Source organism: Bison bison, unplaced genomic scaffold (assembly GCF_000754665.1).
Source record: "Bison bison bison isolate TAMUID 2011002044 unplaced genomic scaffold, Bison_UMD1.0 scf7180017864224, whole genome shotgun sequence".
NCBI classification, from domain to species: domain Eukaryota; kingdom Metazoa; phylum Chordata; class Mammalia; order Artiodactyla; family Bovidae; genus Bison; species Bison bison.
This window is the reverse complement of record NW_011494796.1, coordinates 6,110,366-6,125,520: the sequence shown is the minus strand read 5'-3', so window position 1 is coordinate 6,125,520 and position 15,155 is coordinate 6,110,366. Positions and strand designations below refer to the sequence as shown.

Genomic DNA, 15,155 nt, shown 5'->3' with positions numbered 1-15,155 from the left:
AGTTGTGTCCAACTCTGTGCAACCCCATAGACGGCAGCCCACACAAGCTGGAATCAAGACTGCCAGGAGAAATATCAATAACTTCAGATATAACAGTGAAACGTTTGAACTTCCCTTGGACTTCTGAGTCCAGGAGGAGAAGGGGACGACAGAGGATGAGATGGCTGGATGGCATCACTGACCCAATGGACATGAGTCTGAGTGAACTCCGGGAGCTGGTGATGGACAGGGAGGCCTGGCGTGCTTCAATTCATGGGGTCACAAAGAGTCAGACATGACTGAGCGACTGAACTGAACTGAACTGAAGGGTATATACCCAGTAGTGGGATTGCTGAGTTATTTATTGCTGCAAAGTTGTGAATTAACCATTCTAGTTTAGCCTCAGATGAAGATTAATTTTCCTTTGTTTCTCCAGATTCTGACCCCCTAGGAGGTAGTTAATTCTCCTTCAAAAGAATGAATGAAGAAATCGTTACTGAATTAAATCATACGAGCCTTATTCAGGACCTAGCATAGCCTTGGAAGGTTCTTGCTTTATTCAGTGGCCAACAAATTGAGAAGCAAGAGCTAAGTTCATAGACCAACTTCTTGCCCACCTGATGAAAGGGATTTAATATTAAAGATAAGACAAAGGGAGGAGGAGTGAGGCTAATGATGGAGAGGCATATGCATTAGTCTACCTAGGAAGATTTTTTCCAGGGAGTAGGATGCCACTCTGCTTTTATCCTTTTTATGGTCTTTAATGGCTGGTCCTGGCCACCAGTAGGTGTGTCATGTTAAGAATAGTAGGCTAATTTAGTAAAATTAATGTATAATGAGACTCAGGGTTTGTTGGAGGTCAGGTTCCTGGCCATCTTGGTCCCAACTGGTACCATCTTTTTTGTTTGTGGCCTTCTTTCTTATCCTTGGATCCTTTAACTTAAATATTTATGTTAACTCCTGCTAAAGGTGGGGCCTGGCAGGTTTTGAGCAGAAATCTGGAGCACTTCTGGCAATAACACCACCCCCACCTCTTCCTCCTTACTGCTTCTCATTCTTGAGGGCCACTGAAGGGTGAAGGTCTGACTTCTGAAGCTGCTTCCTGCTGAACATGAGTGCCGTTTTTCCTTGGATTAGGGGAGCAGAACTGTTCCTGACTAGCCTAAATTAAGTCTAATTATCAGCAAGCTGCAGTCAGAATTGTTTGTACGCCTGTATTAGTATCATCTGAAGCTTGATGACTTCAAAGTCATCAAAGTCACATTTACTAAGGAAGTTGACAAGACAAGGCCCAGAGATAAGCAGGAAGATAATGGCAATTAGTGGAGCCAAGAAATGGAAAAAAGGCAAGTTAGCCTGGGAAGACCCTGCTTGACTATGTTCCAGATGGAGCTTGGATCTAGACCTTGTGTGTTCTATCTGTATAACCATTGAGCTTAGTCATATCTTTTTTAGGTTTATCTCAACCAACCTAGTTATTGACATATGTATAGCAGGTTTTATTAGTAACTGTGCAGGCTTCCCCTTGCTCAGCAAGGAGACAGTCAAGGGCTAGTCTGTTGTTCAGAACAACGTTTGTTAGAGAGTCCAGAGAAGTATGGAGTTCTTGTCAAGCATACCCTGTGTTTTTAGACAAGTCTTTAAAGGCCTGGGTGAGATTTTGTAGAGAGATTTCATGCTGTGCAAACCTTCCCCAGGGGCCACTAGTCTGAGAGAAGTCCTTACTGCTGCCAGAATGAGTCCTTTTATCTCAGGGCTGGGTGATCTTATAAACGGTTATACCTAGGTTCTGAGAACTTAGCTGCCGTAGCATGCAATGTCCCTAAGATGGGGCTTATCTAAACAAGGATGGACTAGAGCCCACCCCAGAGAAGGGAAGGAGGAGTCAGAGTTGTTCTGATGGGGTACTTGGTTTATTCTCAGGCCACAAAGGAACGGGTACCCATAGGGAGCATATGTTCTGGGGAGTTGAATCACATTTGAAAGTGGCTAGCCCCAGAGGGTGCCCTTGCAGAGTGAGGAGAGAGGCCCACCTGCCTGGTGGGGGTCACTGAGGGATTCTTGACCAGTGGCTTTTCCCCAGGCCTTAGGAGGGCCATATACTAACTGTCAGACAACTGGCATTTTCCATCTGCAGTAAGTACATCTCCCATCTGGTCCGTATGGGTGTTCATCAAGTCGGTGCAGGGGACACAGTGGGTGAGATTTCCATAGGAGTCAACCCAAGGCACTTAAATTGTGGGGTAATGGAAGAAGTCGTGGCCAGAGTCCAGAGTAACCCTAGGGTGTTACTGTAAGTCCCTCCTTTTTATAGGGGTGTTTAATAGGGGCGGTGGCAGCAGCCTGATCATAGTGGTGGTCCTGTGGAGTGCGTACTTTGTGTTTGATAGAGGGAATCCAAGCAGGGAAGCTGCTTTAGGGATGGGATATAAACTTCGGGAGGAATAGGTTTTCTATGCCGTCCCTCACTGAGTTGTGTTCAGCTAATCTGTAGGTGTCACTTGGAGAGTGGAGGTGACAGATTCAGCACTAGGATAGCTTTTGTCAGCAGGCTATAATTCTCAAGAAATTCACTACTGAATCCCCATTCTTCATGCATGGTTGTAAGAGATAGCGCAGAGAAGATAAGAAGGAATAGACAATAATGGCCACTCATCCTGCCTCCAATGTTAATGTTCCCTATATCCAGCATGGACAGAGAAAATGTTTACCAGTAGGAGGAGGTTTGGCAGAACAGTGGAAGCTAAGTAATACAGTAGCAATGACAAGGCCAACTGCTAAGCCTGTCCATCACCTTACTTACTTATTAGTAGGGTTAGTCCCTTTAAAAAGTAATATAAGCTCAGTGACAGGTTCACACAGCTGTAATTGAGCAAGTGGCTCAGTAACTTCCAGAGGCATAGGTGTTGTCTTTACTCTGGTATGGTGGCCCACGGAGTTATGCTCTGCAATTGTCAGGCACTGCATTAGTCAAGATTACAAGATAAGGTCCTGCCCACTTGGGGGCTAACTGGTCTTGTGGATTTCCAGCCTTCCAGGTGTTCAAATAAACCCAGTTCCAGGGAACAAAGGATGTAAAACCATGTCAGAAGGGGAAGGCTTGTAAAGCTTTGATTTTTTTCCCGTCTGTAAGGCATATTTCAGTCATCCATGTCCCTAAGGTTGGCTTTGTAGGCAGGTCCTTCAAGAATGGGCCTCCTGTACCTGATCTCATACAGACTTAACCCAAGCTTTCCTTTAGGGGCTAATTGCATTCTGAGAAGTGCTGTGGGGAGAAGAGAGATCCAAGTTTGATAAATCTCTTGACATAGTTTGGCTTAATTTCTTTTGAGAATTTGATTTATTCTTTTTACTTTTCCTGAGGATTGTGGTCTTGTGCCTGACTCTTTGCCACCCCATGGATTGTAGCCCTTCAGGCTCCTCTGTCCATGGGATTTTCCAAGCAAGGATACTGGAGTGGGTTGCCATTTCCTTCTGCATGAGACTTCCCGACCCAGGGATCGAACCTGCGCCTCTGCTGTCTCCTATACTGGCAGATGGATTCTTCACCACTAGTACCACCTGGGAAGCTCAAGAGGGCTGCAACCTCCATTTAATTCCCAGTGCTCTAGAGATTTCCTTAGTAATTTGAGAAACAAAGGTGGGACCACTGTCACATTGAATGGATTTAGGGAGCCCAAACTAAGGGATTATTTCCTTGAGCAGGGCCTTAGAAATCTCTGAAGTAGTCTTGGTTTGGGGCAGGAATCTAGCCAAAGGTGTCAGTCAAAACCAGCAAGTATCTGAAAATTTCCTTGTACCCAGGGCATTACTGTGAAATCCACTTGCAAGCTTTGACCTGGATATGTGCCTCGGTACGAGGTGGGGGTCCCTCCCTTGACTTTGGAGGGGTGAGTGTTGAGGTTATTCTGGAGACAGATAGGGCTCGGTTCAACCTTATCTGTTTAAGGAGACTTCAGAAATTGGGAGTAGTGATGGATGTGATAAGCCATTGATACAGGGTCTCCTGCTTATGGCCTGAAGTGCCCGTTCAGAATGGCTTGAAGTGCAGTAGCTTGAAGAGCAGCTGCCCATGATTGTTAACCATCCTTTCCAGGTATTCTGGGCTTTTAAAACAGGCCCATCACAAAGCCTTCTCTTTCTTCTGGGGGGTAAGAGCTAGGATCTGGGGGCAGCGATAGCAGGGGCGTTTGAAGTCTGTCCCCACCCTCTACAGCTTGTTTAGCTGCCATATATGCTGTGCGATTTCCTCTTGTTATTTCTGCTTCTCCCTTTGATGGCCTCTCCAGTGAATACAGGCTATGTGCTCTTTGGCAGAAGTATAGCCTTCAGCAGCCTCCAGCAGCCTCCTAATCCCCAGCCCACCCCCCTCTTTTAATCTGTTTATTCCCTGAGATCAGTTTATGTTGTGTCCTCAGGCTGTGCCATTCTTTTAAAGTTTGTGCCCTGCCCCCTTCCCTCCTGTTTCACTTTGGTCCAGTTGTTTAGAAAAATAGGCCTCAACCAGAGTCAGAGGTCCGGGTTTTTGTGTAGGCACCCCCAGGGAAGTGTCTCTTCCTTCAGGTACATACGGATGGAAGGAGGGGCTCAGGTTGGGTAAAGCTAACCTGGGGGCTCTCCCGAGATGTTTTTTCAGTTCCAGGAATGCTCAGTCACAGTTGAGGGTCTGCTCAGAAGAGTCAAGGTCCTTCCCTTTTAATTGTTCATATGAGGGCTTAGCAATTAAGCCAGCACTGGGGATCCACACATGGCAGAGCCAGGCACCCCCAGGAAACCCTGGAGCTGTTCTCTCGTATTAGGGGTGCCATCTGGCAAATCCATTCTTTCCTCTTCTTAGATAGTGCCCTGTGCCCCTTTTCTGTTATTAAATCCTAAGCATTCTACCCGCTGGAGGGAGATTTGGGCTTTTTTCCTTTGAAACTTTATATCCTCTCTCTGCCAGATGATTTAAGGCAGTAACTTTGTTATGGTCAGAAAGCTCTTTGATGGGGCTGGTGATTAGAATTTCATCCACATATTGAAGGATAGTCCCCTGTTCTAATTCAGAGTCACAGAGATCCTCAGCTAAAACCTTTCTTAAAAGGGTGAGGGAGTTTTAAAATCCCTGCGGCAGAACCACCCAGCACAAGTGGTGTTTTCTCCTGTAGTTTAGATCCTGCCATTCAAATGCAAAAATGTACTGAGTTTACCTGGCTAAGGGCACACAAAGGAAGGTGTCTTTTAAACCTAGCTAAGTGCATGGACTTCCCTGGTGGCTCAGACAGTAAAGCTCTGTCTACAATGCGGGAGACCCAGGTTTGATCCCTGGGTTGTTTCCGAAAGATCCCTTGGAGAAGGAAATGGCAAAATCCCATGGACAGAGGACCCTGGAAGGCTACAGTCCATGGGGGTCACAAACAGGCGGACACAATTGAGCGACTTCACTTTCATTCAAGTGCATGGTAAGTCGCTTTAATTGTGCCAGACTCTTGGGGATCCTATGGACTGTAGCCCGCCAGGTTCCCCCCTTCAAGGGATTCTCTGGGCAAGAATACTGGAGTGGGTTGCCATCCCCTTCTTCAGGGGATCTTCCTGAGGGGATCTTCCTGACCCAGGGATCAAACCCACTTCTCTTAACATCTCCTGCATTGGAGGCAGATTCTTTACCACTCACACCACCTGGAATACCAAATGCTCTTGGGGTATGGGGTAGAGTGTATGGTTTGAGGATCTGGCCTCAATGGGTGAATTTCTTTCCTGTCTGTATTTATAGCTTGGAGGTCATGAACCAGCTGTCATCTCTTGAGATTTTTACTGGCAGAATAGGACTGTTGCAAGAGCACTGGCAGGGTCTAAGAAGCCCTTGTTTGAATAGACTTTCTATTATAGGCTTCATGCATGCTAGGGCTTCTTTGCTTCATGAGTATTCTTTTTATTTGGTTTTTGTCGAAGCTTGTTGTTGTTCAGTTGCTGAGTCCTGTCTGACTCTTTGCGACCCCATGGACTGCAGCACACCAGGCTTCCCTGTACTTCACTATCTCCCTGAGTTTGCTCAAACTCATGTCCATTGAGATGTACTAAGTCGCTTCAGTCACGTCTGACTCTGCAGCCCCATGGACTGTAGCCTACCAGTCTCCTTTGGAATTCTCCAGGCAGGAATACTGCAATGGGTTGCCATTTCCTCCTTTAAAGGATCTGCCCTTGTGGCTCAGACAGTAAAGAATCTGCCTGCAATGCGGGAGACCCAGATTTGATCCCTGGATCGGGCAGATGCCCTGGAGAAGGGCATGGCTACCCACTCCAGTATTCTTGCCTGGAGAATTTCATGAACAGAGGAGCTTGGCAGACTGCAGCCCATGGGTTGCAAAGAGTCGGACATGACTGAGCGACTAACACTTTTCACTTTCATGTCCATTGAGTCAGCGATACTGTCTAACCATTTCATCCTCTGCTGCCCTCTTCTCCTCCTGCCCTCAGTCTTTCCCAGGAAATAGAGATTTAAACTGGCTTCACATTTTTTCCACAGTCCCTTTTTTTGGCTAAGAGCCATGAAAAATCCAACATAGGGGATCTCATCCCATTTTCTTTTTAAACACTAGCAATAACGATCCAATTGAAAAATGAATTAGTCGTTAGTTGGCCAGCTTTCTCCATCCACCAGTTTACATTGGAGCTATGCAGTGTTAACAAAGAAAATAAGCTGTCTCCCTGTTAGTGGGTGCTACTCAAAGAGTTTACAGTTACGGAGAATGTACCTGAGCAGTGTTCACTGGGGTGGAGGCTGGGTTCCCCATATCGAGGAGTCCTTACTTCTAGTCTCTCTTCAGCTTCCCAGTGGCCTCTTCCTAGGGTTGGTGACCATGCAGATCCCACTGGATTGGCCCACCCCAAGTGGTTTGGGAGCTCTAACTGCAACCTGAACCAGTCTTTGCAGGGGCTAGAAGGGGAGACACTGTCCAAGAGGGTCTTAGACCGTCTGAAGTCAGTGACTCAGTGTTGCCAGACCCACTGTGAGCTGTAGGAAATACCTGATGTAGGTGACTGCTTTCAGCAAGCAGTTCCCAGAGACAGAGTGAAGTGGGAGTGGGAAAACAGTTCTCTAAGTCAGCGGTCCCCAACCTTTTGGGCACCAGGGACCAGTTCCGTGGAAGGCAATTTTTTCACTGACTGGGATAGGGGGAATCATTGCAGAATGATTCAAGCACATTTATTGTGTACTTTATATTAGTACTATATCAGCTCCACCTCAGATCTTCAGGCATTAGATCCCAGACGTTGGGGCCTCTGCTCTAAATCATATAAATTGCTCAGATAAAGATCCCATCCAGTTTGATCTTCTTGCCAGGATCTAGTCCAACCAGGTAACCAACTATCTCATCGCCCTCTCTCCTTACCAGAGGATTAGCTCAATTTAGATAACCCAGTCCAGTCCTCTAGAAAGAGGTCTGGCTTCAACCAGATGGCTCTACAACCAACCCCGGCTTTACTGGCTGAAGATGGGTCAGCACTGGGAAGTTGGGTCAGTCAGTCCATTCAGTCGCTCAGTAGTGTCCAAGTCTTTGCAACCCCGTGGACTGCAGCATGCCAGGCTTCCCTATCACTAACTCCCAGAGCTCACTCAAACTCATGTCCATTGAGTCGGTGATGCCATCCAACCATCTCATCCTCTGTCATCCCCTTCTCCTCCTGCCTTCAATCTTTTCCAGCATCAGGGTCTTTTCCAATGAGTCAGTTCTTCGCAGCAGGTAGCCAAAGTATTGGAGCTTCAGCCTCAGTTTCAGCATCAGTCCTTCCAATGAATATTCAGGATTAATTTCCTTTAGGATGGACTGGTTGGATCTCCTTGCTGTCCAAGGGACTCTCAAGAGTCTTCTCCAACACCAGAGTTCAAAAGCATCAATTCTTCGGTGCTCAGCTTTCTTTATAGTCCAACTCTCACATCCATACATGACTAGTGGAAAAACCATAGCTTGGACTAGATGGACCTTTGTCGGCAAAGTAACATCTCTGCTTTTTAATGTGCTATCTAGGTTTGTCATAGCTTTTCTTCCAAGGAGCAAGTGTCTTTTAACTTCGTAGCTACAGTCACCATCTGCAGTGGTTTTGGAACCCCACAAAATAAAGTCTGTCACTGTTTCCATTGTTTCCCCATCTATTTGCCATGAAGTGATGCGACTGGATGCCATGATCTTCATTTTCTGAATGTTGAGTTTTAAGCCAGCTTTTTCACTCTCCTCCTTTACCTTCATCAAGAGGCTGTTTAGTGCCTCTTTGGTTTCTCCCTTGAGGGTGGTGTCATCTGCATATCTGAGGTCGGCCTAGCTTCCCCAAATTGCTGCAAGCATCATTGCTGTAGATATGCTGGGGGTGGGGGGGGTGGTGTGCTCCACCTGATCTTTGGCTGCTTTTCTGTCTCCAGCTTAATTTCTATCTGCAGTATCCCTCACTGGCCCAGAGGTCAAGAATTGGGGCACATGGTTCAGTTACTTAGCTGGCTTTGTTGACCCTGGGTCAGTGAGTAACCCTGGATTAATGGACAGAGTGTGCCCCAAGATGAACTCCAAAATTTGTTACAGAATTAAGTTGTATGGACCTTGCTTGGACCCTCTCTGCCTGGGTTGGAGAAGTTTCTTTTTCCCACTTGGGTTCAAGCTTTGTTCAACAGTAAAAGTATAGAGAAGTGGGATCTAAGATCACAGACCAAATCACCCACCTGGTGAGAGGGATTTAATTTTAAAAATAAAGACAAAGGCAGGAGGAGTGAGACTGGTGATGGGGAGGCATATGCTTTGGACTACCTGGGAAGGGTCAGGGTTTTTTCCAGGGAGTGGAGTGCCACCCCCCTTTTAATCATTTTTGTTCCTTAAAGCCTGGTCTTTTAGCTACAGTGTCATTTAATATGCTAATTTAGAAAAATCAACATATAATGAGCCCCAGGGTCTGTTGGTGATCAAGTTTGTGGCCCTCTTGGTCTTAGCTGGTTCCATCTAGTTGTTTGTTGTTTTTTTTTGTATTTTCCGTGTGTATTTCTGGATCTTTTAACATAAGAATTTATGTTAACTCCTGCTAAAGGTGGGGGTTGGAGGGTCGTGAGCAAAGACCTGAAGCAACTCTGACAGTAAAATGAGTCAAGGCAGACGAGAATGAGGAGGATTCACAGGCTAGAGAGAGAGCCTTTTGGATTCCTTGGTTGGAAATCTGGTGCCTCCCAGAGATCAGCCACTTGCTGGACACGAGGCCTGGAGCCAGCCTCTCCATGGCTTTTTCCCAGCAGCAGGTTCTTTCTGAGACAGAAGAACAAAAGCTGGGTCTCCTGGGTGGCGGGCCCCTTGTGCTTCGGAGCTGCGGCCCTGCCGCTTCTGCTTGCGTTTAGTTGAGGTTCGAGGCTGGTCCAAGGAGTAACCTGGCATTTTGTGTGGTTATAGGTATGTCTGCGATTACGCCTACTACCTGTCTTTGCATCATGGAAATGGGTGCGCGGCCCTCATCCACGTCCCTCCATTATCTCCTTGGCTGCCCGCCAGCCTGCTGGGGAAAGCCCTGCAAGTCCTCATCCAGGAAATGCTGGAGGAGATTGAGAAAGCCCGGGCTCAAAACCAGAAGCTCAGCCTTTGCAGTTCCAGCCAGGGAGAATCAACTGGGGGACTGCTCCTTTAGAGAAAATTAAATGTTTCACTCCTGTGTGTAGAGTTAAACTGTGCTTTGAGGGGCTTTTAAAAAAATTGCTTATAAAACAGTTTACACAGAGGAAAAATGTTCTGAATTCGCTCAACGAAATCACAAAGGGTTATTTTATTGTCAGAAGAAAGAAGAACACTCTGAAAGGCAGACATTTCATACGGGATTAACTAGCTTCAGTTATGGTTTTCCTGACAATAAAATGAAATGCTGCTGCTGCTGCTGCTGCTGCTGCTAAGTCGCTTCAGTTGTGTCCAACTCTGTGCAACCCCATGACGGCAGCCCACCAGGCTCCCCCATCCCTGGGATTCTCCAGGCAAGAGTACTGGAGTGGGTTGCCATTGCCTTCTCCAAAATGAAATGCTAGTAATGTCTTTTTTCCCTCTTAAAGTCTATGTGTCGGGCCTCTGTGATTCTGTCCAATCGCTGGGACCTCTGCTTCGTTCCCCAGGGCCCCATGTCGTGGGATGACCTGTGACTGGCTGACCTGGGAAAACTCGGGCGCAGCCACCACTGCGGGCGCCCCACGCTGGTCCTCTGAGCCTGTGCATCCAGGTGCTGCAAGAGCCCTCTGAGCCAGCGAGTCTCTAGTGTTTGGGCTTTTTCTTTTTTAACTTCATTAAAAAAAATTGTCATAAAATACACATAAGATGAAAGTTATCATTTTAACCATTTTTTAGTGCTCAGTGGCAATATGTACATTGACTCGGGCAACCCTTGCCACCACCATCATCCCAAACTGAAACTCCACACTCATTATCTTCTCCCTTCTCCCTCTGGCCCTGGGCATCCACTTTTCTACCCTCCCTCTCTGAATCTGGAGACGTCATATTAATGGAACTTTTGTCCGTTTGTGACTGGCTCATTTCACTCAGCAAAATATTTTCAAGATTGATCCATGTGGCATGTGTCAGAATTTCCTTCCTTTAAGGCCGAGTAATACCCCCATTGTATATATAGAATACAATTTGTTTATCCATTCATTTTTTGATGGACACTGGGTTGCTTCCACCTTTGGGCTGTTGTGAAAATACTACTGCTATGAACACTGGTGTGCAAATCTCTCTTAGAATCCTGGTTTAGGGGGGTGTGTGTGTGTGTGTGTGTGTGCGTGTGTGACTGTACCTAGTGGCATTGCTGGATCATATGGTGATTCTGAGTTTACTTTTTTGGAGGCGCTGCTGTACTGCTTTTCACGGTAGCCCTCCCAGGTCACATTCCCCCATAGTGTCTGGCCCCAAAGCAAAGGTTAATAGCTGGGTTTAGCTCTTCTACCATGGACAGTATTTTTCTGCCTTTTAAGCAATAGAACCTGCCCTTTACATCATTCATTTTGCCTTTGTGGCACTGTGCCAAGCTGCTCACAGCAAGGTCTCACTGTCCCAGTGTTTTCTAGGGGCACATTTCCATTGGAAACCCCTTTAGCAAAATTATTTTTTGGAGGAAGAGCTAAGCTCTAGGAAATGTCTTGTTATGTTGGTGTGCTCACACTGTAATTTTCTACTTAATTTCATTTAAAGAAAAATCATTTACTTAATGCCCAGATTTTTTCAGTGTAAGAAAAAGCAGCTGTACCTTAATAACAAAGGAACTGGGCAAAGGAACACACTTTACCATTAGCCCTCCAGCACACTTGTGTGTTTGTGACAGATTTTACAGGACCCCTTTGCGAATGGAACTGGCTCACTTGACATAGAACAGATCAAAGTCCTACTGCAGCAGACCAAAGGCAGCAAGAGGGGCGGGGTGGTCTGGACACCAAGCACAGGTCTGGTCGCACGGCTATTAATGAGGAGAGCCTTCTGCAATTGTAGGCAAACACCTGCTACCCAGAGCCCTGGGCCTCTCCCCCCAACCCCGCCTTATTTTAGCTCGTCTCAGGACGGTGGCAAGCAGGCCTCCTCTTGGACCCAGCTCCAGTGTTATTTCAGATTGTAAAATGTGTGTGGCTTGGCGCCAAGCAGACGTTTAGATGTCACAGAGGCCCAGAGCTCTTGATGAACACCCATCATCTCCCACCCACTGTGCCTCCAGGGTTCTTTCGGGAGCAGCCAGAGACCCATTCACCTGGTCTTAAGTGGCCTGCCATCACCCCGATACACACTGGGGTCTCTTTAGTTACGGCTGAGGTGCAGGCGGTTCTGAGACGGTTTGAAAGTTGACACAGCTTCAAAATGCTCAGCCCTGGGTCGGTCATTTAACAGCTGGGGGATCTTGGACATGTCTGCCTGTTTGCTCATCTATAAAACAGAGGAATAGAAATCCTTCCTTTGCAGAGTTACTGTGAAGACCTGGTGAGAGAGTGGATGTGAACGTCCGTCAGTGATGACAGAGCGCTACATACGGGCTCGTAGCTGGACCGGAGGGTGGATACGGAAGTAGTTCTGCTGGATTGCGGGCTTGGGCAGGGGCGTGGTGGGGAAAGGGTATTGCAGGTCTCAACCCCAGCACCTTCAGCCTCAGAAGACCCTGCTGCTCCCCTGGCTGAGGACAGGTGCAGACTGAGCCTCTGCAGCCTGGAGGCACAGTGCCACCCACCCGGGGTGGTGGGAATCTTGCTGGCTGGGCTCTTTCCAGAGGTGAGATGCCCACCCGAGCCTCATGTGAGCCTGCTGTGAGTCACGGGTCCTTAGTGAAGGTCTCCTGGGTACCAGGCTCTCCGTGACAATGGGAAGCAAAACTCCAGGGCAACACTGAGAGTTGAGAGTACCCTGTTTTTCATTTTTAGGTCCAAGTCCTTGACACTCACCAGGTCGTAAGCAAGCACAGCCTTTCATTTATTTCTACCTCCTACACCTGGCTAGTTAACCCCCTTTGTCCAGTAGCCTGATTTTATTACTCATGTATAAAATCCCATGATCAAAGTTTAATAAATGATCAGCGTGTCTTCCTGATGTGTAAGGTTTGATTCTAGAACATGTACAGCTCGTTTCCGTAGAACATGTCTTCACACTTCCTACCATGACATTTCCTCTGGCAAAGATAATGATCCCAGGATTTGTAGAGTCTCTGGGCCAGGGCTTCCCAGGTGGCGCTAATGGTAAAGAACCCACCTGCCAGTGCTGGAGACGGAAGAGATGTGGGCTTAATCCTTGGGTCGGGAAGATCCCCTGGAGGTGGGCAGGACAACCCACTCCAGGATTCTTGCCTGGGGAATCCCATGGACAGAGGAGCCTGGTGGCTACAGTCCCTAGGGTTGCACAGAGTCAGACAGGACTCAAGCGACTTGGCACAGCATCCTTGGGTAGGCCAAGATTGTCAGCTGAAAAGTAACTAACGTGTCTGTGCAATGCCAGTGAGCCTCACCCTGTGTGTGTCCGAGGCCTTGCCTGTGCCCTCTGAGGTGGTGTGCGGACCGTGAGGGACCAACCAGGATGTGAAAGTGTGAAGAGAGTCCTTTGCCCCAGAATCGCCCAGACGAAACCTGCCCGCCTGGAAAAGCCTACACAGCAAAAATCAAGTACAGATATCTATATTTTATAGAAATTCAAATTTTCTTCTGGCTGATGTAATGGAGAATAGCTTTCCTGTTCACCCGCAATGTGCATGCCAAGAAGGTTCAGCTGTCAGAGGGTGAAGCCTTCACGCAGAACGCCTCCCAGCGACGTGTGTGAACACACACGCCACCCGCAGCTCAGCTTCCCTGCTCAGAAGCACAGGGAGGGGCAAAATCAGAGACCAAAGTGCATACAGAATTCTTTTATTTAACTTAAACCATGTAGTACTTTAACTACTAGAAAAAAGCAGAGTAAGAGAAACTAAAGTTGCCTTAGCTTCAGCCATTCAAAATAGACAAAGTTTCTTTTTTTTCGGTAATGTAAAGAATCCAGAGTATATTGCAATAACAGGAATAAATTCTTACAACAGAATATACAAAAAAACATTTTGAAATTTTTTTCATCTACTGATTTTTTCATATAAACAGAGGAATTTTTTTAGGAATAATTTATACACAGAAAGTCATTTTATGTAACAAATTGGCCATGTTGTTACCTTTTTTTAATTTTTTAACTTCTTTTTTTAAAAACTTTTTTTTAAACAAGAAAACTCAGAAAATGCATTATTTGTGATGCATCCATTCCATCGTGCCTTCTGGTTTGATTTTTTTTTTTTTTGTCCCAGAGGTAGACAAACTCTGGCAAACCCCAATCTCAACCTCACTGGCTTAGAAAGCAGACAGGTGTCTTTGCCAAGCATCCATCACCTGTGGTTGTGTCTGTGCAACACCAAACATCCAAAGGAAAAGTTGCAAACAAAACCCAAACTGTTTCTGGACCTTTCTCCCATGTAGCACAAAACACCCAGGTGTTTCCAGTGATGGGGATTTTGTGGAGCTGTGTTGATATGGCCAATAACCCACTGAGAGCAGGAAGCAATGGAGTCAAACTTAAAAAAGATCTTGAATGTGTGTAGTTTTTATTAAAAAGTTTGTTTTCTATTGAAAAACATCTATGTTCGGTGTTCTGCCTCAAATAAAAACAGGGTCTCTTCCTTGTCATAACAAAGCATTAACCATGATATGAGGCATGGAAGCAAATGGCCTGCGTGCGCCAGAATTACCATCTTTCTGTGGCGGTCTGTGTGCCGCGCTCATCGTGAAAACCGTGAGCCGTGCGATGGAGTCCTTCCATCTTGAGGCACCGCCTAACGGTACCAACCAACCCCACCAGATGTGGATGGTGCCACGGCGCCGCTGGGCTACAACACCTCTGCGATTTGCTTGGCCAATGAGGTTCTTTCAGTCTGTTAAAGTAGCTACACTCCAAAGGGAAATGAGCAGTAAAAGATGATCCCCTACCCAACCAGGGGGTTCTGGAAGACCAAGATACTGAAGATACAGAACTACTTCTTAAATCGTTCCTTTGTTATAAACTAGGGCACAAAGCATGGGGGGAAAGAGGGTGAGCCGCGGCTTGGGTCAGGGAAAAATCCTTTTTTTGGCATCTTGTAAAGCTAGCTAGTAAACAGGTGTCCTAAAAAAAATGGATCACAAATACACATTTGCACACACAGAGAAAAAAAGTGTCTTTAAATTATTCTCAGCAATTATAAACTACAAACATTTTATAAAATTATTCTATGTTCTTACAAAAATGCAATGAAACATTTAATTAGTTCTTGTAAACCAGATCTTCGTCAACTGACTACCCGTAATCTACTGGACTTAAGAGCCCTATTGAAAACGCTAATGAGTGACTAATTACAATGATGTTTACCAGAAAGATGTGGACACACACAAACGTGGACATACAGATGAGCGATCGTTATGTTCTTGCATAAACAAAATAAAACAAAACCCTAAAGTCATGCCCCAGAACTGACAACTGACGGGTGCGATGCAGTTCGTGTTCTTGAACAATTTGACTGAACTCCGCAGTAACAGTTTCCAAAGTAGGATGTTAGGTTTATCTGTTGACACCAAATGCCCATGGATGACTGTTGAGCCTTGATGTGGTCTGATACCTTCAGAAACCATCAAGTTCCAAGCACAGCCCACACTTCTTCCAAGCCCTGTACCT

The 15,155-nt window shown here is 46.4% G+C and overlaps 1 protein-coding gene across 1 annotated transcript in view; it reads left to right on the top strand.

The window, feature by feature from the left end:
- Positions 1-9,896, top strand: part of PGPEP1L (pyroglutamyl-peptidase I-like) — a 71,102-nt gene extending 61,206 nt beyond the window's left edge. Inside the window, exon 5 of the mRNA XM_010845846.1 lies at positions 9,384-9,896. Coding sequence (XP_010844148.1) covers positions 9,384-9,615 — 232 coding nt within the window. The 3' untranslated portion in view covers positions 9,616-9,896. The remainder of the gene's footprint in view (positions 1-9,383) is intronic.
- The last annotated feature ends 5,259 nt before the right edge of the window (positions 9,897-15,155 follow it).